The 21,176-nt window shown below is 32.7% G+C and overlaps 6 protein-coding genes across 6 annotated transcripts; 2 read left to right on the top strand and 4 right to left on the bottom strand.

Moving 5' to 3' along the window:
* The first annotated feature begins 645 nt into the window (after positions 1–645).
* On the top strand, positions 646–4,131 carry LOAG_03395 (hypothetical protein). Its single transcript, XM_020446308.1, has 9 exons — positions 646–729; positions 1,594–1,704; positions 2,037–2,223; positions 2,436–2,542; positions 2,630–2,721; positions 2,890–3,029; positions 3,138–3,226; positions 3,341–3,537; positions 3,862–4,131. Exons 2-9 carry the CDS (start codon positions 1,670–1,672, stop codon positions 3,915–3,917), a joined length of 903 nt encoding a protein of 300 aa, XP_020303331.1. The 5' UTR covers positions 646–729; positions 1,594–1,669; the 3' UTR covers positions 3,918–4,131.
* A 1,428-nt stretch (positions 4,132–5,559) lies between these two features.
* Positions 5,560–10,678, bottom strand: LOAG_03396 (DNA topoisomerase III; the record flags this gene model as incomplete). Its single annotated transcript, XM_003138933.2, has 14 exons — positions 5,560–5,738; positions 5,985–6,139; positions 6,338–6,690; positions 6,945–7,182; positions 7,364–7,553; positions 7,634–7,822; positions 8,210–8,322; positions 8,450–8,630; positions 8,757–8,970; positions 9,059–9,118; positions 9,231–9,427; positions 9,690–9,880; positions 10,288–10,436; positions 10,614–10,678. 14 exons carry the CDS (start codon positions 10,676–10,678, stop codon positions 5,631–5,633), a joined length of 2,403 nt encoding a protein of 800 aa, XP_003138981.1. The 3' UTR covers positions 5,560–5,630.
* Positions 10,679–11,254: 576 nt separating this feature from the next.
* LOAG_03397 (hypothetical protein) lies at positions 11,255–12,598 on the bottom strand. Its single transcript, XM_020446309.1, has 4 exons — positions 12,349–12,598; positions 12,168–12,273; positions 11,880–11,961; positions 11,255–11,314 (listed from the first exon to the last, which is right to left on the bottom strand). Exons 1-4 carry the CDS (start codon positions 12,507–12,509, stop codon positions 11,262–11,264), a joined length of 402 nt encoding a protein of 133 aa, XP_020303332.1. The 5' UTR covers positions 12,510–12,598; the 3' UTR covers positions 11,255–11,261.
* Positions 12,599–12,814: 216 nt separating this feature from the next.
* On the bottom strand, positions 12,815–15,814 carry LOAG_18607 (MED7 protein). The gene is made up of 8 exons (XM_020451270.1): positions 15,687–15,814; positions 14,982–15,225; positions 14,463–14,671; positions 14,200–14,333; positions 13,744–13,975; positions 13,497–13,612; positions 13,211–13,353; positions 12,815–12,986 (listed from the first exon to the last, which is right to left on the bottom strand). Coding segments are annotated over exons 1-8 (1,170 nt in total). The 5' UTR covers positions 15,689–15,814; the 3' UTR covers positions 12,815–12,896.
* A 167-nt stretch (positions 15,815–15,981) lies between these two features.
* LOAG_18608 (hypothetical protein) lies at positions 15,982–18,737 on the bottom strand. Its single transcript, XM_020451271.1, has 6 exons — positions 18,519–18,737; positions 18,208–18,385; positions 17,682–17,815; positions 16,875–17,022; positions 16,652–16,762; positions 15,982–16,493 (listed from the first exon to the last, which is right to left on the bottom strand). The coding sequence occupies exons 2-6, from the start codon at positions 18,361–18,363 to the stop codon at positions 16,344–16,346; spliced, it is 699 nt and encodes a 232-aa protein (XP_020304963.1). The 5' UTR covers positions 18,364–18,385; positions 18,519–18,737; the 3' UTR covers positions 15,982–16,343.
* Positions 18,738–21,026: 2,289 nt separating this feature from the next.
* Positions 21,027–21,176, top strand: LOAG_03399 (hypothetical protein; the record flags this gene model as incomplete). Its single annotated transcript, XM_003138936.1, has 1 exon — positions 21,027–21,176. The coding sequence occupies one exon, from the start codon at positions 21,027–21,029 to the stop codon at positions 21,174–21,176; it is 150 nt and encodes a 49-aa protein (XP_003138984.1).

The raw sequence follows: 21,176 nt of genomic DNA on the forward strand, positions 1-21,176 counted from the left end.
ACCGATTAATACCTAGCTTACTACTACGATATTAACGTTTACTCATTTATAGTGACGATACTGATTAATACCTAGCTTACTACTACGATATTAACGTTTACTCATTATAGTTACGATACTGATTAATACCTAGCTTACTACTACGATATTAACGTTTACTATTACAGTTTACTATCATGCTGATACTATTATTATACTTGTTGACCCTTTTTTGAATATTTCATCCGAAAAAACAAAAATGAGGAATTAAAGTTTTTTTTTTTTAATTAGAGAAATTAAAAATAAAATAACCGCAATTGCAATCAATAAATTCCAACTAATTAAATTCAACCTCGACCAATGCTTTGAATTACTAAAAAGTTCGATGTACATACAGATAACTTTACTTCTATCGTTAATATTTGCTAATCAAACAGGAAAAAAAAGAAGATCGAGGTAGAAAATTAGTCACTTCCAAATTTTCCTCCTTCATTTGCTTTTTTTTCGTCATTTCCGAATTTTACATCCGAATCGCATGGAATGCAGCATTGGACAGAGAGGAAAAGGGGACGAGAAGCAGTATGTGAAAAGAAGGAAAGAGAAAAAGAGATGAAGAAATAGTTCGGAAATATTTGAAACGAAATATTTTGTTCGGATTGATTTCCTGAAATTTGTAGCGGAATGATCAATGCATTATTTCAATTCAAATTTCAATTCCATTATTGGATTTGTTAGCAAAATGATGAACAGGTGGTACATTTTCGTGAATTTTCATTCTTTTCCCACTTATCTGTCCCATTTTGGGGCATATATTTGAACCAAATTTCACCAATTAAAAACTGACAAATTAAAATTTTTTTTTGGAAAAAGGATGATAAATATATATTTTCAAGTAATCAATCATTTAAAATTCGTGAATTTGTTAAATTCAAATCATTGAAAGAGAATTTGCAGCTTGTTTCTTAGCTACCTAACTTATATCTTTCTTCCTTCATTTTTTACCTTTTTTTCTTTTTATTATAACTGAAAAAGTTGAAATGGTCAAAATATAGAATGAAGGATATTTTATCGAAAATTGACAGTTTGAATATTTAGCAGTGAAATTTCCAGCCTTTTTCTAGTGGTCTTTTACGATTTTATCAGGAAATACCTCGAAATACGATACAACATTATGTAATTATTTTATCATTTTCGTACTTACCACTAATTATCATTGTATTTAATTTCAAAATACTACCCCAAAACTGGCTTATTAAATAGTTGCTTATTAAACTACTTGTAATATTGCCATTCCTTTTTTTCCTTCTTCCCTATCGACCCAAATAAGTTTCTCTTTTTTATTACTACAAATCTGATATTTTATTAGTCTTTTCTGAACAACAAAAAAAGTTGGAAAAAGTGTTTTAATATTTGATAAATAGATAGTTATTAGCGTTCATTTGCACTTTTTGTTACTTTAAACGTCATGTTTATCAGTGCTATCAGTGGGACAAAATTATCATTTATGTTTCTATTCATTTATTGTAATTATGATTTTCCCTCTTTTTTTTTCATTAAATCAAATTAATTAAATATTCCTTTTCAGTAGTAAATTTTTTTAATATGCAATTTCAGGGTCGCAAAAATTTCGCCAGATCTCGTGTAGAGGTAAACGAAATCTTTGAAGAACGAATTAGCAGCAGATGCGAGGATGAAAACAACCGATGGCACTAATATTAGCAAATAGTTAGTTATTACGTTAGGGCGAGTTAAAATTGAAATTTTATTCATTTCTAATTTTTTACAAATTAGAGATTATCCATATAAATTCGTTTATTTACTAATTATAAATGAAAATATGACATATTGGTAATAAATTTTATGAAATATTTCAGTTTTGGTATATATGTATATTAAATATGTAAACATTTGAAATACAAATTATCAAATATCAAAGAAGAAAAAAAATGAAGAAATTTTGCAAATAATATAAATTCTATGTTCAACAAATCATATGTTAAAGCTTAAATATATTTAAATATATTTTGCAAATGTTATAGATATTTCCTTTCATTTAGCGCAGAAAACAGTCAAATATTTTCATCGTTTTCTGCTTTCCCTCGTTTTTTACCAACAGATAAATCAATGAAAGGTATTGTTATCGGTGGATTTACCGGTGGTATCGAAATATGTATCACATTTCCAACCGAATATGTTAAAACACAATTACAATTAGATGAACGTTCGGCACATCCAATTTATAGAGTTATTTCCTTTTTGATTACTGTACTTAGTAGTTTTTTGTATTACTTTTTTGTATTATATTTGTATTATTATTTTTTGTATTACTTTTTGTATTAGTTTTTTGTATTACATGTCTTTTTTTTTCAAAATTCCACGGTAGAAATTGAATTTTTACAGAAATCCTTCATTAGATAGATTACTGTATTAGATTTGAATGTTACACTTCATTTCAGGGTCCAATAGACTGTGTTAAAAAAACGGTTCAAACCAACGGATTCTTAGGATTATATCGCGGATTACCCATATTAGTCTATGGTTCTATTCCAAAATCAGCATTTAGGTACAACTAAATTTGCTGTTTTTCATGCTTCAAATACTACTAGTATAACAGTAATATCAGAATGGGATTATCCGGTTAAATTTCCAGGTTTGGAACATTTGAAACTTTGAAGGGATATGCCGTTGATTCGAATGGCAATCTTACACCGATGTGGCGACTCTTTTGTGGTTTTGGTGCAGGTAAAAGATTTATATATCTTTTTAAATAGCATCCATAATGATATCTGAATGGTATCTTGTTGCCTGTTTGGGCAGATGTTCAGAATAGAAGTACGAACTACAAAGCACTGATGAAATTTGTAGCCAATTTTCACTTTTAGCGCTATCAAGGTAAATAGGTTTTCACAGGTCTTTCGGAAGCAGTATTTGCTGTTACACCAATGGAAACTATTAAAGTGAAATTTATTCATGATAGGCAGTTGGCTAAACCAAAATTCAAAGGCTTTTTCGGTGGTTTGAAGACAATTGTGCAAACTGAAGGCTTCCGGGTTGGTGTTTTTCTTTATGTGTTTTATAAATTCCGTAAATGTATTGCTTCCTATTATTCTAGCATGATCTTCAAAATAATCATGTCAAAAATATTACAAATATTGCAGGGTTTATATCAAGGTGTTACAGCCACAATGGCAAAACAAGGTTCTAACCAGGCAATACGATTTTTCGTAATGGAAACTTTGAAAGACTGGTAAAAAATATTTGCCATTCCTCAACATTAATTTTACTTTCAATTTCATATTTGTTATTGCCTATTGATAATACTAAACTTTGCAAAAAACAACTGGTAAATTATTGATGGCAGGTATCGTGGAGGAGATAGTTCGAAGACGGTCAGTAAACCAGTTACAGCGTTATTTGGTGCATTTGCTGGTGCATGCTCCGTATACGGTAATACTCCAATTGATGTTGTGAAAACTCGGATGCAAGGTTTAGAAGCTAAGAAATATAAGAATACAATCAACTGCGCTTATCAGATTTTAAAAACGAAGGATTCTTCGCGTAAGTTCTAATTTAATTCAAAAAATTACTCCAAAGTATTTCAAGACATACCAGTCAAACGGGTTATCTTTATTTTGAGCTTCAGATTTTTCTAAACTGGGTAAACATCATATAGATCGCATGAAGGAGAGTTTTGTTTGTTTATATTATGAGCTTTTGAACCTGACCACATCTTTTTGTGCTAACACTGTATCACATATAGAAGATAAAAAATATCTCTGCGGTACATATTTTATACTAGCTATATTTTCGGCGTATTATACTGGCAAATTTTTCTTCCCCTTGTTATGAGGTCAAATTTCCATCTAAATGCATTCATTTTAGATTTTACAAAGGTACTATACCTCGGCTATGTCGCGTTTGTCTCGATGTCGCATTAACATTTACTTTATACGACTCAATCATGGAATATGCTAACAAACTGTGGAAAACAGCATGAATTTTCAGTCCTTCGTCCACGCTTATACATTGTAGTACAGCTTGCACAATTTATCTCCCATGGGAAAATTAGTGAGAAACCGAAATCCTTCAAATGAAGATTACGAAAGTGGATGAAAACCGACCAGAAGTGGGTAGATTGATTTTGAAACTGAACTTCCTCTTAAAGTCGTGTGAAAAATACGTCTACCGACGCTTCCATATTTTAATTCATGGATTTCATTGTCTTACTCCAAAAATTGGTAAATAGAGATTATTCAGTTTAAAGTTCTTCCTTTTTTTTTTCCACGCTAGTATCAATTTTGTCTGGATAAAGTCATTCTGTAAAAGCCAATTACGGGAGTGAATGAAAACCGGTCAGAAGTGGGCAGAGCGACTTTGAAACTCGAGCTTCATCATAAAATTTTGTTGTTCTCAACTGTGTTATTTTGTGAAATTCTTTCAACTTGTAAAGTATTTAACTATAATAAAATGCACATAATCCAACACCGTAACATTTTCTCTACTTCACAGTATAAATCAAAAAACATTTAATGCACAGAAAAAGATAAGATTTACAGAACACAAACATTGACGGATATTTTCCGTTTTGTTTCCTAGTACTTTTGTTTGAGGAAATTTTTGCTAATTATTTATCGATAACAGTTGAAAATTAATGTTAGATATAGGAATTCAAATGTTTGGGATAGTGTGGATTCAATCTCAAAATTCAAGATTGTATGAGTACGAATTCGAACAGTACGCTAAATTACGCGCATATCCGTAATGTCAACAAATCCAAAAATAACTTGATCATGTCTTTTTTCCTGTTTTTAATCTAATCAGATCTTAAAATCTAGACATAAGCAATTCCCAATACATTAACATATCCTTGCAACAAATATTTTGGAAGAAAAAACTCAATGAAATTCATATGCATGTGTTGAAAGTTGTTTGATCGCCAATGAGATCGTATGAGATCCAACACTTCTCGTTGTCACCTTTCCGAACAGCTCTGCAAACCATATTGCTAGTACGTGCGGACACTGAAACAATTCTCGATGAATTAACGTTACCATAAGGAAACCAAATTTTGACAAACACTTTGATACAACAATAAGTTGACATTCTTAATTTGGTTTACAGTTCGTATTTCTCACTCCACCCCATATTTTTCAACTTTTTATTGCAATTTGATCCTATAATGAACTGGTCCTTCTTAGTCATCTATCACCGGTCTAATATTTTAGTTGATCCTACGGGTCGTAATCTATCGTAATATTAAATCATTTTTTATATGCTAATATAATTAGTAAGCATCATTTTAATTCGAAATGAAAACAGAACATGAGCTTTTTTAATCAATGAAACGATCGTTCAGAAAAAAATAGAACATGAGCTATGAAACGACCGTTCAGTCATTAATGCAAATATCCAACTTAGTGACCCAAATTTGACTCCTATGATTCTAGCATAAATTTGAAGCATTCCTTACATAACAAGAATAATCAACAATAAACATATCAAATTCAAACAACAGAGAAATTAAAACAATAAAACAAAAAACAATGAGTTTTCATGAATCAACAAAGGCACTTAAAATGACAGGCGTTTTATATCTTACAGACAAAATCATAAGATGACTGGTTAAATTTATGCAACAAATTATTGCATTTTTATGATGGTTCATTATTCTTGGGTCCGTCCCATTCGAAATATTTACACTTCTCAGGATCATCTCGACCTTTGGGACATATCCAGAAGGTACGACCATGATTTGGACCCTAAAAATTAACCGAATTCTTTATACATCAATTTGATGGACTGCAGTGTTGAAGTGATTCATTCTCAGCCTTATCATTCGACATTAAAACATGACTACCATGATTAGAAATGTCATTTTTTAGCTAGTTTTGCTATTAAGAAGTTTGATGGAAGCTGTTATTTAGACAGCAGGAAAGTTTCTTTGAGTTACTGACTCGCTTATTATATTTTTTATTAAGTTATATGACAAAAATTCAAGGAATGACCTCCTTTTTAACAATCAGACGTTTTGCTGCTTTCCCACAGGAACATTGTCGTCCTTGTACAGCTCTAACCCGACCTCTAACACAACCACCACCTGCATTGGTGATTGCCTTTTTTCGTCCTCGCGTTCCACTATTTGAATGCAATATAGAGAGGGCTAAATAAAGTTCAGAAGTTTTTGGATATTCCACTAAGCTTCATAATTTAAGACTAAATGTATTTACTATAACTACAGATAGCAATTTTAAGACTGAGAGAGATAAAATTTTAAACTAGGAAGCTCAACAAAAGAGAATTTCTAGGAAAGAAAAATAAAATAAACAAAACAAAAAAAGTGAAATTAAGAAAAAAATACATGAAAGAAGCTCAATGTCATTAGCATTGGTTGTTGCCAATTGTTCCCCACTATTAACCGTTCTGGAAGTCGATCGGCTAGCACCACGACTTCCCGATTTGTCACTTCTACCACGCCTTGTGGAAGTAGTATTTCTTGATGTTAAAGAGGCACGACCAGTTGCGACGCGCGTGTTATTCGGTGGTTGCAGATTATTCCTCTGCTCATTTTCCGGTATCGTTGTCTCAGGAAGATTTTCACGTTGATTCAAATATTGACGTAAGGCATTTGACAACATTTGAACTTTATCTTCTGCTTGTTCAAATATTGCCCGATATCTAGCAATCTGTTCCCTAAGCACATCATCCCTATTCCTGAAAGATTCTTTCTACAAACCTTTCGATCATTATTAACTTTGAAATTTTGAAACGAAAAGAGAAAGATATACATTTCTTGCCTCATTTCGGTCAGTCAAAATCTTTCAGCATTATTGGATTTAAAATTAAAAAGCCAACAACGACCTCAATCAATAAATCAACCCCAGCAATAACCATTGTATAAATTTTCCGAAAACAATTAAATCCACGGAAAATATAAATTGAAAATAAAAACGAGAGAAAAATTTAACCTTTGTCCAAGACAAATTAGTTTCAGTTGCGATTCTAAGTCAGCACGCATATGAGGTTTACTCATAGCATAACCCATCCGATCATATCCATCAACAAGTGCTAATCCAATATAGCCCGGAACAAAACGCCCATCGCTATTCAATGCGGCATATTGACGCGTTTTAATTGTTTCAATGTGCTCCGCATGCGTTGCATCCGTTCCAATACCGTATTTATCCATCAGTGCAATCAAATCAGCTGGAATAAGAAAAATTAGGCTAGTGAAAAGTCATTTTTAAGATCTTTTTGTTCTTGTAAATCCATGTTTCATGAAAATTTAAAGTTATAGTGTATAATATGCCTGAATTCAAATTTCGTTAACTGGAATAATCTTTTCCGAGAACAAATGAAGAATGCATTGAGGGTCATATAATAGTACCTTCATTAAGCAACTGAGGTGGCTGGGTTTGTCCTTCCGTTATTTGTAACTGATAATCAGTGATTATTTCATTTTCGCGATAAGAAGGCAGAATTTTATCACCCCATTTGTCATATTTATAAACATTTAGATAGCCATAATCTTCAACTATAAGTCCTGATGCCGTAAAATTTTCGTTGCCCAAACGAACCTAAACTGAAGAAAAAACTTAAGAGATGCAAAAGTATGATATAATAAGGTTGACCGTAGCATGACTACAGTCTGGCTTACCTGAACTTTAGTTTCTTGTCCCTTTGCGTCGACAGAAAGACAAGCGAGAAAATGTCGTACGATGAATTCGTAGAGCGACCATTCCAGTCCAATCAATTCATTTGTTGTAGCAAATTTTAATGGATGAATCGGAGGATGTGCTTCATCGGTTTTTGAACCATTTCTCGGACTTGGTCCATGTGCAGCAACCTAAAGGAAAAAAAAATTTAGCAATTACCACTTTCCAATCAGAAATCGTTGGCAACTGCTGTTAGTTTAAAGCGTACTACCTAGTAATGTAAAACACAAATGTACGTTTTTGAAAGATATTCTCTAATCAAAATACTAATAATGCGACATATACATGCATCTTTGTCATGAAATGGAAATCAGACTTGCACAGAAAAGGACCGCTGGGATGTGGTTACATGTGTGACAATGTAGTGATGATAATAAAGAATATTCGTTAAAAAAATGTCTGTGTGTGTCATGTCAATGGTATAGTAACGAAGAATTTTTTAATTTGAAGAATAGAGATGTATCGTTTTCTTCCGATATAAATTAAGGATACCAAATTGTCTAAAAACCTGAACTAACCTCTTGCGCAAATTCCCCCCATTCTCCACTTACTGTTTGTTGTTGCACATAAATGTTCAAATCTATATCTTTCGGAAACTTATTTGTCTCTGTACGTGGATATGATATGTAACCTACAAAAATAATTCCTATAAATTAAAATGCAAAACAGTATTTTAGAAAATCTAGAATCATTTTAAGAAATAAAACAGCAAGGAATGGAGAATCTGTCTCCCAGTAAACAGACAAACTAACAATCACCTTTATTATACAAACGTTCAGCCACAACCATTGTCTCTTTGGCGCTGAATTTTAACTTCCGAACAGCTAATTTTTCAAGTTCAACAGTGTCAAGTGCGACAGGCCTCCATTTACTCTTCGGTTTTCTTATTACCGATAAAACTCGGGCTTCTCTTGCTTCCTCACAATCGTCTAAGAGCACCTAAAAGAAAAAATCTATATCGTTGAATATGTAAATCACTTCTGACTCTTCTGTTTCATAAAAAGTCAAACGTGTAATTTAATTGAGGAAATAAAATTCACTTTCCGACATTGTGGGTCCACTTACCTGGACAACATCACGATCAAAAAGCCTTTGACGATCCCAAACAAATTCAACCATAATATCTTCTCGAGTATGCTTCATAGAAATCTTCCAGAATGTTTCCGAAATGAATTCTTTGATGGCTTGATAGCGCTCCACAATGAACCCTAATGTTGGAAACTGACATGAACCATAACTAACGATATTTTTATCCCGAAATATATTAGCGAAGTTATTCCTGGAAATTATTAAAATTGCAGCATTTAAATATGGTCACTACAAATAGTAAAATTAGCATTAAATGTAAATGAAACACAAAAGGAGACCTTAAATGAAGCGTCTGTAGCCGAGTAAATGCTGCACCAATTCGCAAATCCAATTCTGAACTGAAATAAATCAGAACGTATATACAAATTTCAACGAGAAAAAGAAAGAATAAATAAATTTGTTAATAATGGAAATGAAATTAATATCTGAAACAAATTAGAAACAACGAACCGACATTCAACGGCATCCACCAACCGTTGATCCAACCTAACCAAATTATTCAGGGCACGATTAACAGCTGTATTTGTAATTTCAGAAAATCGAGCCCGATAAACATCTAAGTTACGGTTAACCTCAGTGCATACAGAAACCACTTCAGCTCCAATAGCTTCACCTTCTCGATCACAATCGGTCCATATAACAAGCAACTGAAGTGATAAAAACAATTAACACAAAATATTTTCAAGTCAAAGTTAACAGTTAGGTGGTTTCATATTTTCAAGGAGCACTTGATTTTTTTAATTAGAAATTATTTACAATCGACCTTTGAAATTGCCGTCAATATTCGAAAATAAACGATTCCCAACCAAACAGATACCTCAGGAAACATCAGATCAATGTTCAGTATTAAGAAAAGAAAACAATTCTTCTGAGTAAATAATTATTTTTAGAAACATATTTAAAACTTACATCAGATTTTCGTATTTCCTCTACTAATGTAGCCTTAACATCTTCCATTCCGGGAATAGTACTTTTCTGGATATTTACATCGAACAACATCTTAATCGGAGTTTCGGTCCAATTTTTGAAAGATGCTGGAAAGCTATGTTGAAGCAAATGACCAGAGACACTTGTCATCGCAACATAACAATCTGAGTTTTCTGAAATGATTAGTACAATTTGATATTTTGTTCACTTATTTTCTCAAAAAAAATCTCAAAGACGTATGTAGGGTTGTTTTTTGCCTTTTTCTTTCTTTTTTTGTTTTTAAATATCTACATATTTCAAGTATAAATTCAAAGGAATGAAAAGAACGAAAACATGACCTACATATGAAATTTGAAATATTCACTAATCATTATGCAATCCTTCATCAGAAGAACAATAATCAAGCTTACTCATTTAAATTCTTTAACAGAACTGATTTAAATAAGTAATCAAGGCTTATCCATTTAAATTCTTTATAAAAATGTAACAACATCAAACATGACATACATTAATAATATAATGTGATGTATGCAACAATGGCTGTCAATTGTTTATAAAATAAGAACAGAAAGTAACTTACGCCCTACATTTGCAACAAATTGGTAAATTTTATTGAAACGACTACGACCATCACGTCGTGTTGATGTACCACGTGATAAGATTGCTGCGATACTCTTGGCTGCATCGTTTTTTTCAGCTACAAATAAAGCACGCATTGGTACATTCAATCTGAAATGATCAAGAAAATTTCATGCAAAATACTGCTATAACGTACTAAGCTTGTCAACAATATTCCAAGACTTGACGAATATTATTAAAGTTTTGGAAAAAAAACCTTCAGGATTCTAAATGTATAGTGTTTCGAAATCCTCCTATACTTATTAATATTTCCGAAGATGCTTTTACCTTTCACAAACTATCATATCCCGTATTATAACAGTAAGTTTGCCACCTAGTTTTTCATACAACATCGGTATAATTGTACGGCTGGTACGGATAAACAAAAAGGTTCATAATGTTAAAATTCAAACCGCTCCGCGTTTATCAATCTATCCCCATAATCAGCTACTGATAATTAGGATATCACTTCCTTGTACATATTCGAAAAACAATGGTATTTTTCATTTTTTTAAAAGCAAAAATAAAATATCCCCACTAACTGAAAATGGAAAATAAAAAAACAATATATATATATATACATAGGAAATTAATAAACAACCGAGGAAAAGAACTATGATAAACATAACCAGTAACATGACAAGTCTTTTTTATTTCTTGAAAATAACATACTTAAGCATTAAAAAAAATGAAATATATAAGAGAATAATTATTTAACATAACCAATTACTAGATTTTATATCGACATAATAAATTATACATACGAAGATTACTTGTACATAGCAAAATGCTGAAATAATATCAAATAATTACTTTCGTTCAATCTTGGAAAATTAAATTTCGACAGTAATGCTTTTTTAGGTTTTATTTTTACTTTCATCTATATAATAGCAAATCATTCAGTCTAAAAAAATTTTTTAAAATAAATTGGTAACCTTAGAGGTAATTCAACATAGAACTTACCGTAAATGATCGCTGTCGTTTGATAACTGAAAAAAATTACCATTAAAAGATGGAAGTTATTAATTTATAACATACCACATAGCAAAATCTGTCATAATCATGCACTCATGATACTACGAGAGAGTTCATTCAATTTTTTATAGATCTTTAATTCTTTAAAGTGCTATTACATCTCAAGTAAAATAAGTCGGACCTTACCAAGCGTAACTAAGCTCATTTAAAACTTCAATGAATCCACACTTAATTGCATTGAAAATACCTACAACGAAAGCATTACCAAAATAAGCATCTTCTAAATATCATTCTTATCATAATAAAATTTCTACAGTCTTCTTACTCATAATAAATCGCCAAATCTATCTTTAATAAAGATCGCCAAAAAACCCGCCCGACAATAGTAATAAGTCTGTTAGCCATTACAGTAACATTATGTGATAGAATGCTTAATTTGTGTTTGCCTACAAAAATTCATCAACTTATTTCGATCCATTTTTTTCAAAAAAAGAACATCATAGTCGATCCCACATAGGATGTGCGAAAAGTTTCGAAGTTGTTCTGACGAATAGATAAGCAACTGATAGGTTAACATACCTCCCTGGAGGAATTGTGAACATTGGCAGTAATTGATCAGTGGAAGGCAAGTATAGGTACATTGGGAATGTGTTCCGGATACCTGAATAAAATAAGCATAATTTGTTAAAATTATGGTTAAAGTAATTTACTTTTGTTTCGCGGTTTCTAACCACTTCCATTTCCTTTTCTTTTTTTCCACAACTTATCCGAACAATATTTCCATATGGGCAAATGTGAACTTATAACTTTTACAATAAGCAGCTAGAATAAACAATTTTTCATCATCTTGTCATTCTCCTGACTTACTTCATATACACTTCGACCATGGATAGGATCTTTGAGTAAATATACATTGCCGTTATCTGCTAGAGAAACCGCTTCTAATGCAATGCTTTCGAAACATCGGCAGATCCTGCAAAAAGTAAGAAACAATACACTGAAAATCAAATAATTATCTGTTGATGCTGGGACATGAAATGCAACTTACGGTTCTAAAACATCCAGAAGCGACTTGGAGTTTGAGGGATCATTGCGATATTCTATAGCCCTTTTCGCAATGCATGGCGACATTTCGCGCATTATCAGCCGAATTCGTGATGCTTGCAGCAATCGATCCGTTTCATTGTCTAACTTACTCAAATCGCTCATACAAAATGACCTTCAAACAGAAAAGAAGAAAAGAGTTCCTCTAAATCATTCGAAACAAAAGAGGAAGACAAAACTGAAGTCTAATAAGTAGTTTTTGCATTCATACAAAAACAAATGACAGTGTTTGCACTGAAGTCGATACATTCAATAATTTGCGAGTAAGAAATTCGAAGAACCAATCAATAATATCATATATCATAGTGTATGGCACCGCAAGTTCTGATACAAAATAGTAAATTTCGGTAAATTATTGTTAGGCTTCAACTTCTCAAGGAATATTCAAATGTCGGACTTTAAGAAATAGACTTTATTGGTGTAAGCAAACATACAAGCATGTGTAAACTGAGCATATCAACTTCTGACTGAGCAATTTCAGGGATTATATATCTATAAAGTAAGCAAAGGAAGAATGGGTATATCAACTGATTGCCTATTATCATCACTGCCTTCCATTTCATCATTTGCCTTTCCTTCCACCTGTAAAAATGCTGATAACAACAGCAATCACAAGTATCGTTAATTTAATTCCCCAAGTCTACCATATTACCCTAGTCACTTCCTTATATTTGAAAAAATATTTTAGAGAGACACATTCCCATTCTTTACAAGTGCTGATAAAGATTTATTTCACAATTATCTCATTCATTTTACAAAAGTGATGAGGATTCATATGTTCAAAATATTTCAAAGTAGGGGCTTACCACAACCTTACTTTCTATCTCTGCCGGAGAGATAACATAATGATGGTCTATTTTTTCACTCTCCTCAGCAGTACTCATTTCAATATCATCAATGATAACGCTGTACTCATCCCTCCTATATCGTGATCTTCGTTCTCGTGGTCCTTAATGAAATTTTCCAAAGAATGTTTCAAGGGAAATTAACTTACTAATCTTCAGTAATCTTGTCATTTTAAATCTTAATAGTAGGGACAAAAATACTCTTTTTCATTTGAAAAGAATTTTTTCCCGAAAGTTACAAGTGTACCTCGTCTTTCTCCTTCTCTAACATGATTGTTAATAATATGACGATCAAGGTTACGTTTAGTGATACAGCAGTAGGAACATTTTGGACATGAATAAGGCTTTTCACCGGTATGCGCTCTGAAAAAACAGCCAAGAATGAATGAATTTACAGTTCAACGATAAGTGAAACATTTTCTCAAATATCCAGTTTCATAAAAAAAATCACGTGGTTTTTTTAGATTTAAAATGTACTTACAAGATTTTTTTACCTGACGTGAACTTTTAACGCAGATGTTGTTCGGAATCGTTTTTGACAATATGTACAAACAAAAGGCAATTCACCAGTATGTATCCGATAATGGGTACCAAAATTATGCTTATAAAGTACCAGACCACATGTTGGACATTCCATTTTCGGCCGATAAATATCATCATCATTAGCACTTGCTGGTGCCCCAATTACTTTCCTTTTGCAATTGGTTGCATTAGAACCGTGTGTATCTAAATTGAAATACAATTTCAGTAACTTGTCACTCTGAAACCAATAATAATCCTCGAATTATACAATCAAATCGACTTAACAACACTCTATCCATTCTTAAAACAAATGAATAGAATGTGAAGGAAAAGAGAATTCAATATGGAGAATTTAAAGTTGAATTATGCGAAAAAAATTTTTGCATTTTATGGAATTTTAAGAAGCGTAAAACTTTGAAATCCATAACTATAGCTATCATTGCCATTAATGACATCATCGCTTTCTTGCCCACTTTGCTTTTCAATCGACACATAAATCTTCAGTCCGCCAGGACTTTCTAATATTCGCGCATTTTCCAGCTCAAAAGGTATTTTGTGGGGCCTGAAATAAAGACTTTTTTTTCTATTCAAACAAACCAACTATTCCAAGAGATCTTGAAAACTATTACTTTATGAAATATTTAAAATTTATTCTTAAAAGCTTCACTTTATAATGATTATGCAAGTAAACCTTTCGGAAGATGACCAATACTGTTGTTTCGATCCTGATGTGGAACTGAATGAAATAGGTGTTGTTTTTGACGTTCCCGTCATTGCTGCTACTTCTGCTTTTTTAACCGGTGAACATTCTGCTTTACAATTTGCTGACAGTGGAAGATTTGTTTTTGAAGTGCTCGCTGAATTATTCGTTTCCGGTATCAAGATTGGAGGATCATCGCCCTACGAACAGGAAAAAAGATAACCATATATGAAGATATTGAATTTCCCAATAGAATATTCAAAAATGGGCTTGAAAAACTCATATCCATTTTCAAATTCCTTTTTTTTTCACGTGCATAATTAATTCGAACTGAGAAATCTCTTACCCTGCAAATAACAAGGCAATTTCTCATTTTAAATTTTTATCGCCGCGAATTAATTACACGTGTAAAATCACGAAAAATCAATACTGTAAAGCTGGTTAAAGTTCGCATAGTTAAATTAGTTATTACGTTCGCTTTTTCATGAAGCCCTTAGAGAACAAACATACCTTAGCCGTAATTCCAGCATGTGTCGTAAGGGAAAAAACAGTAGTTGATTCTGTTAATGATGGCATGCTTGAAAATACATTGACAGCTTCATTTTCAAATGATTCAATGATGCATACTTCCAAATGTAAATATAATTCTTGTATTGTTTGAAATCGTTTATGGCATTCAGCGCACAGCAATGGATGACGAGAATTTCGAGCTGGAATGTGAATGGATCCATATCGTCTGCTCGATTCAGGCATCCTAAAATTTGAGAAAAAAAAGATCACCTGAAAATGGCCATAAGATGAAACCAGAAAGAAAACCAATAAATATGATGTAATAAATAATACCAATAGACTGTTGGACTTGTCAACCTTCCATATCTCTGGTTAGCAAGAAATTTTAGCAAATATGTCAAAAAAATTCAGAAAATCAAATATATGCATGGCATCCGGATGTCTAATAAATTCCACTCCAGAAATGATCTGTACAATTTTCTCTCGCCATTTTTTTTTTCAAAAAAAAGAAAAAATAATCCCAGACTAAATTTTGCAAATAGCAAAAACTATCTAATTTCAATAATTAAATCCGTATTAAATTTGTATTAAACAGTATTGTAGTACGTAATTTGCATTTCTAGGGTAATTTCAAGTATTTTATAAACACAGCATCATCTTGATTTGTTAAACAATGTTTTGTATTCCTTCCAATTTATGACTAACATTGTCTGGAATTAATGTTTTTTGAATCACTTCCCAATGCATATATGAGTAGACAGTTTCTCTATATTGCCGTACGCACTATTCAGTTCTCTCTTACATCTTTTACAAACGTATATACGCCCCTGCAATAAAAACATCGGATTTTCGTCTGGAAATTGTTTATAAAAAACTCTACTTCAACAGCAAACATTCCTACATATTATTTCAATTCAATGCTGATCAAATAATGCAACCATTATGTCATTTGGAATGGTTTTACCACCAATCATTCGCAAACATAAAAAACCGAAAATTACGCTCCATTCAAATTCATGAAACATGAAGATATGCACTGGAATAAATACTTTTTACAACAAATTATGCTTCAATATTTCTTTTCATCAGATATGATGCAGAAAAATTTATACAATTCGCAAGCTCTGTACGATAAACAGCTGGCACAATTATTTTACAATTGGTAACAAATTCACATCGATAATACTGCTATTGCACCAGTAATATTCACAATAAATGGGTAGTGAACTGCGTAAAGTTTTTCAAAATCAGTTTCTTATTTTAAGTTAAATCGTGGAAATTTTGCAATAGATCAATATTCCATTTGAACTCTACTTGTGGAAGGCGAAAGTCGCCTTTCTGAATCTGTATCGCTCATATTGTCTAGCAATTCACAAAGCATAACATCTCTTCTCCAAGCTTCTCGCCGCGATAAGGCTGTCTTCGGGCTTCATCATAGCTACTCCTCCGCTTAGTAACTGCACCTTCCATTGTTCCAACTCGCTGCTCCATCGACTCACCAATATTCATATCCTGGAAATCTCGAAAATCGAGCAAAATTTTCAAATCTAGAAAAACTTTAAGCATGGGGTTTCGAAAAGTGAGTAATTCACTGTGATCAGATTTCTAGTAACGAGAAAGCCACTATTTACGAGCAAAACATTAAAATAAAAATAAATGAAAAATGATACCTCAGTATTAAGCACCGGAGAGGCTGAAAGTACCGGAGGTACCTCATCAATAACCTGATTTAATGCCTCATGACCCATCGCCAAGTATGTGCGAAAGCGACTCGTAACTTCCTGAAAATCTGAGATATATTACCAAATAGGATTTATCAATTACAGGCCAGTTTTCGGGTATAACTTCAGAAATAACATATGGTGAACTTGCAGTCCTATAGAGGAAATATACCTCAATCGTTTTAATCAGTAATTTCATCATCGATTGCAACGCATCTCGCGCCTGCACCGGCCGATATTCATTTATCAGATGATGCATATTGATGAAAAGAAGACGTAGATTATTGATTTTCTCCAGGCGCTCTGGATGATTTGGACATCTTGAAATAGCATTATAATGGATGAGATTAGAAAAACCAAAAACTATATATTTTCGTCTTAACAATCATGTCATCGTTTAAGTTTTTTCATTTCGGATATCCCACTTTTTGTCAGTGAACACATTGACAAAATCAACTCACTAATAATAGTACATAAGCAATATCATTTTCTCGAAATTGGTATTCCTACAGCAGCATTTATCACCGCACAGCAAGAAAAAAAAAGCGGTGTAAATGAAGGTTTAAAGATTTGTCCATTATATCAAACTGTATTCTATTCGATCCTCATCATTATTTTTCAAATCAAGATTTCTCTTTTTTCTTCGTGCTTTTTTCACTAAACTGTTTACAACAATCTTTGCACGGAATGCCTATTTATTTCCTTATTCAGAGGAAATATTGCATCGTTAATGTCTCAAAAGGATGAAGTGATGCCTCCACAAAAGTTTGTTAAAAGACAGCTACTTTTACCGCTTTTCTTCCCTCATCCTATCTTCCATCTGCATTAGTTCTGATTCTGAATAAAAATTTGAAGGATCAGATTATCGTCGTTTGGATCCAGTCACGGTAATTAACTCCACAAAATCAAAGAGGAAAAAATTAAGTCATAGTGTAGCCATACAATCGTATTCCTGTTTAGCCATAAACTATCAGCATACCGTATGAGGATATCGAGAAGATCAAGGAATGCAGCAACTGTACTCCTGTTCAACTTCTTCAGTTCACTTCTCCAGTCGCCATTACTCGAAAATAACTGCTGCATTTTCTGAGATTGTAGCGATCGTATCATTTCCTACAAAATTATTTTAATTTCTGTAACATATAAAAAGGCAATTCTGCCAGATTTCATAGAAATTAATCTTAATCCAACTCACTCCGTTCAAAAAACATTATCATTCCAAAGGATTTCAAAATTATTCGAGAAGACCAAAAATTGTGAAAATTCTACAAACAATTTTGCCAATAACTAGAGTAATAATAATGGTTAAACAGCAGGCATTCTCAACTTTTATAGAGGAATTAAACTAATTAAATAGTACAGGAAGAATAAGAGAAAGAGGAAAAAAGAAAGTAACACTATCTAAACTAATCAAATCATTTTAGCATTTTTCTTTGCAAGATAAAAATGATATTCTAAGTCCAGGAGGAGAGAAAAATGGTTCGTATAGAAGAAAAATCGGAAACCTCCTCGAAATTGTATTCCTCGCCAAAAACCGTAAATTCTGATGGTACAGCCGGTGGTGGTAATACATTCTTCTTTGCTACGTTAGCATCCGTATATTGACGAGCATATTCCGGTGGTTGAGGAAACGGACTTACACCAACTGGATGAGCTGCCATATGCACTTTTTTTTTCCCAAATCTGTAAATTACATTCTCAGCCAAATTATTGCTAAATTAAAATTTATATCATAGTTGAAGGAATTTGTTGAGCAAATTAGTGATGCTTTGATTGGATAAATGGATAAATGCACTGATATTCGGATTATTAATACCGATTATTGACAGTTTAGAATCTTTTCTTTCCTTTTCATCTAATCCGGAATTGTTCCATTTGATATTCTTATGGTCACACCTGTGTTAATTCCATTTTCCGGAGAGTAAAACTACTCCTGAAACTTGTGGAATATGCAAAAATCATCTGCGACTACCCCCGCATTTCACGGACAAATTTACCCCCCGCGGAGACATCATTCAGAAATACTACATATCGGGCAATCGCAGAAACTGATTCGCAGAATTGCCGGGAAAAAAAGAAAATCGTTGTGACTGAAATATTCCCGAATAGTATGAGGTTTGAGAGATAAGAAAGAACAACGATGTTTGCTAGAGAGTACATGGTTAGCGAGCAGAAGGTTGGAGAGTAAACGAAACAGTTAAAGAATAAACAAAATAAGCACCGGCTTAAGTGCGAGTTGCGGTAGGTTCGATTGATGCCGGATGACAGATTTGATACCGGATTTAGTTGATTGCTTTGTTTCCATTTTATCCGGTAAATGTTTGCCTTAGAATATTTCGACTTCCCAAATTGTAGGGAATGGATAGGAATGACTAATTTTTTTTCGGAATAGGAGTGTAAAGAGAGGATAGAGCCATCCTTTATTTTCCGGGTCTGAAATGGAAAGAGAAAGAGAGAGGGAAAGTAATGGAATGGAAAATTTGTTTCTCAGGAGAATCATGTTGAATTTCTTGATGCGGTTAAAGAGTAAGATATGGATAATGGGGACTGGTTAATTTAGATATGAAAACGATTGGTAGGAAATTTAGTGCTGGACTTTTCTCTTCTTCTGGTTAAGAATCTTGCAGATAACTAGCTAATCTAGCTAACTATCACACATTTTGCTTCATCATTGTCCAGAATAATCTGATCTTTTATATGGGAGCAGTGGATTAGTTTCAGCTGTTCAGTATTCCTATCAAGTAAGTAAAGGATCTTAATTAAGGCAGTCGGGTAATATAAATAAATCGTGTACGCAAGTTTTGAGATAATGTTTTTCCAGTAACTTTTAAGAATGTAAATGGAGTGTTCATGAGGTGCAAGAACATGATTGTGCATAATTTACTGTCGATGTGACCGTTTTTTGTATGCAAATTTTATTTTTGATACATTTTTACATGTATTTGTTGTGTAGAAAAAGCAAAGAGGATGCAATCGTTAAGTGGTTTGAGCAAAAAGAAATAGAATTCCTTCTTCTGGATTGATCGTTACAGTTGACATTGATAAGCAGGAAGGTGCATCATTCGAACAATGAACTTTTCTTGTCATTATCTACAAGATACAAGAAGATTGACGAAGCAATTCAATGAGGTGACAAAGTTGATGTCTCAATAACAGGACCAGAACTTATATGTGAACAAGTGAGTAATGAAACGACTGAACAGATTCAGGAGTTACGTTCATATCCACCATTACTAGTGATATGGATAATTTGATATTTCCTGACAAACTTTTGGTGCAATAAGCTGGAAGAATGATGTGTTACTATTGTTAAGAGTATAAAGACGCCGAAAATACATAGTGCAAATGATTACTTTTATCCTGCTAGATTACACAATTTTACATCATCAATTTAAGCGATAGAAACAAATGCATATGATTTACGACCTATAGAGTAGCTTGGAGAAAAGAAGTAAAGATCAAGAAGGATGCAGCCGATAAAAGAAGTAAAGACAAATTGGTATAATGATACTAGAAGTAACTAATGCAAAGAAAGGGGAGATAATGTAAAGAAACGTAAGAAGTTGATATCATTATTACGATTCTCCTCTCATTTGTAGCGATAGTAATTAGAAGGTCGGTGTTGTTGGGTGTAATGCATGAGATTATTTACAAGACAATTGTGGAGTTATTCAATGAGATAATCATCTTGGACTAGATAAGATTCGGAAATTTCTTTGATAAAGCCAAATTGAATACAATAGGAGTTAAATATCTCATATTGCTTTTATCTTGGATCCAGTGATGTTTACTTATAATGGTTATGGATAATTCGATATTTCCTAACAAACTTTTGGTACGATAAGCTGGAAGAATGACATGTCACTATTGCTACGAGTATAAATTCACCGGAAGGAAGAACCATGACTTTATGGATCTTTGCGAAAGATACTGGGACTATAATTTAATATTTAAATTGTCTGAGGAGAGAAAGTGTATTGGAGTTAGCATAACGAATACGAAAGCTGTAAGAAGCAATTCAGGTACCTTTCCCAACTGTCATCGCCTGAATTCGATAATTTCGGTGAGATTTCAAGGCTTGAACGTCCGAAATTTGCAAGATATTGTCTGGAAATCAAGCCTTTGCACATTGTGTACATAAAAAATTGTCTCCATTCCATATTTGATGTGAACTACATTATTTGTATTTATTTAAGGAATAAAGGTAGAGAGTTAACTGGGTAGATAAGGGCTTAAAGGTGGCAAAGGTCAATTAACACAAAAAATAAAAATAAAAAGTGGTGACAAAGATGACAAAGAGAATGCTTTTTAAGTGGCTTGATCAATGTGGAGAGATGAACTCAATAAAGCGAAAATTGATGTAGAATGGATTGACCAAAGTGAAACAGTTGACTTCATTTGTTGTAACGGTCACGGTAAACGGCCAGGACAAAAGAAGGAAAATGTGTGTAAGAAACCACGCGTAGCATTGTAG

The sequence above is a fragment of the Loa loa genome, assembly GCF_000183805.2.
Source record: "Loa loa unplaced genomic scaffold supercont3.396, whole genome shotgun sequence".
NCBI lineage: Eukaryota > Metazoa > Nematoda > Chromadorea > Rhabditida > Onchocercidae > Loa > Loa loa.

Excerpts from the sequence above, each read along its gene's own strand:
- LOAG_03395 (XM_020446308.1), top strand. The coding sequence starts at position 1,670 with ATGAAAACAACCGATGGCACTAATATTAGCAAATA. Across the intron at positions 2,224-2,435 it reads CGGCACATCCAATTTATAGA|GGTCCAATAGACTGTGTTAA; the intron begins GTTATTTCCTTT and ends ACTTCATTTCAG. Across the intron at positions 3,227-3,340 it reads ATGGAAACTTTGAAAGACTG|GTATCGTGGAGGAGATAGTT; the intron begins GTAAAAAATATT and ends TATTGATGGCAG.
- LOAG_18607 (XM_020451270.1), bottom strand. Across the intron at positions 14,672-14,981 it reads ATGCTGGAATTACGGCTAAG|GGCGATGATCCTCCAATCTT; the intron begins GTATGTTTGTTC and ends TCCTGTTCGTAG. Across the intron at positions 13,613-13,743 it reads GCGTTAAAAGTTCACGTCAG|AGCGCATACCGGTGAAAAGC; the intron begins GTAAAAAAATCT and ends CTGTTTTTTCAG.
- LOAG_18608 (XM_020451271.1), bottom strand. The coding sequence starts at position 18,363 with ATGGCAGCTCATCCAGTTGGTGTAAGTCCGTTTCCTCAACCACCGGAA. Across the intron at positions 17,023-17,681 it reads CTTCTCGATATCCTCATACG|ATGTCCAAATCATCCAGAGC; the intron begins GTATGCTGATAG and ends TGCTATTTCAAG. Across the intron at positions 16,494-16,651 it reads CTCCGGTGCTTAATACTGAG|GATATGAATATTGGTGAGTC; the intron begins GTATCATTTTTC and ends CGAGATTTCCAG.
- LOAG_03397 (XM_020446309.1), bottom strand. The coding sequence starts at position 12,509 with ATGAGCGATTTGAGTAAGTTAGACAATGAAACGGATCGATTGCTGCAA. Across the intron at positions 11,962-12,167 it reads ATGGTCGAAGTGTATATGAA|GTATCCGGAACACATTCCCA; the intron begins GTAAGTCAGGAG and ends TATTTTATTCAG. Across the intron at positions 11,315-11,879 it reads TTCACAATTCCTCCAGGGAG|TTATCAAACGACAGCGATCA; the intron begins GTATGTTAACCT and ends AATTTTTTTCAG.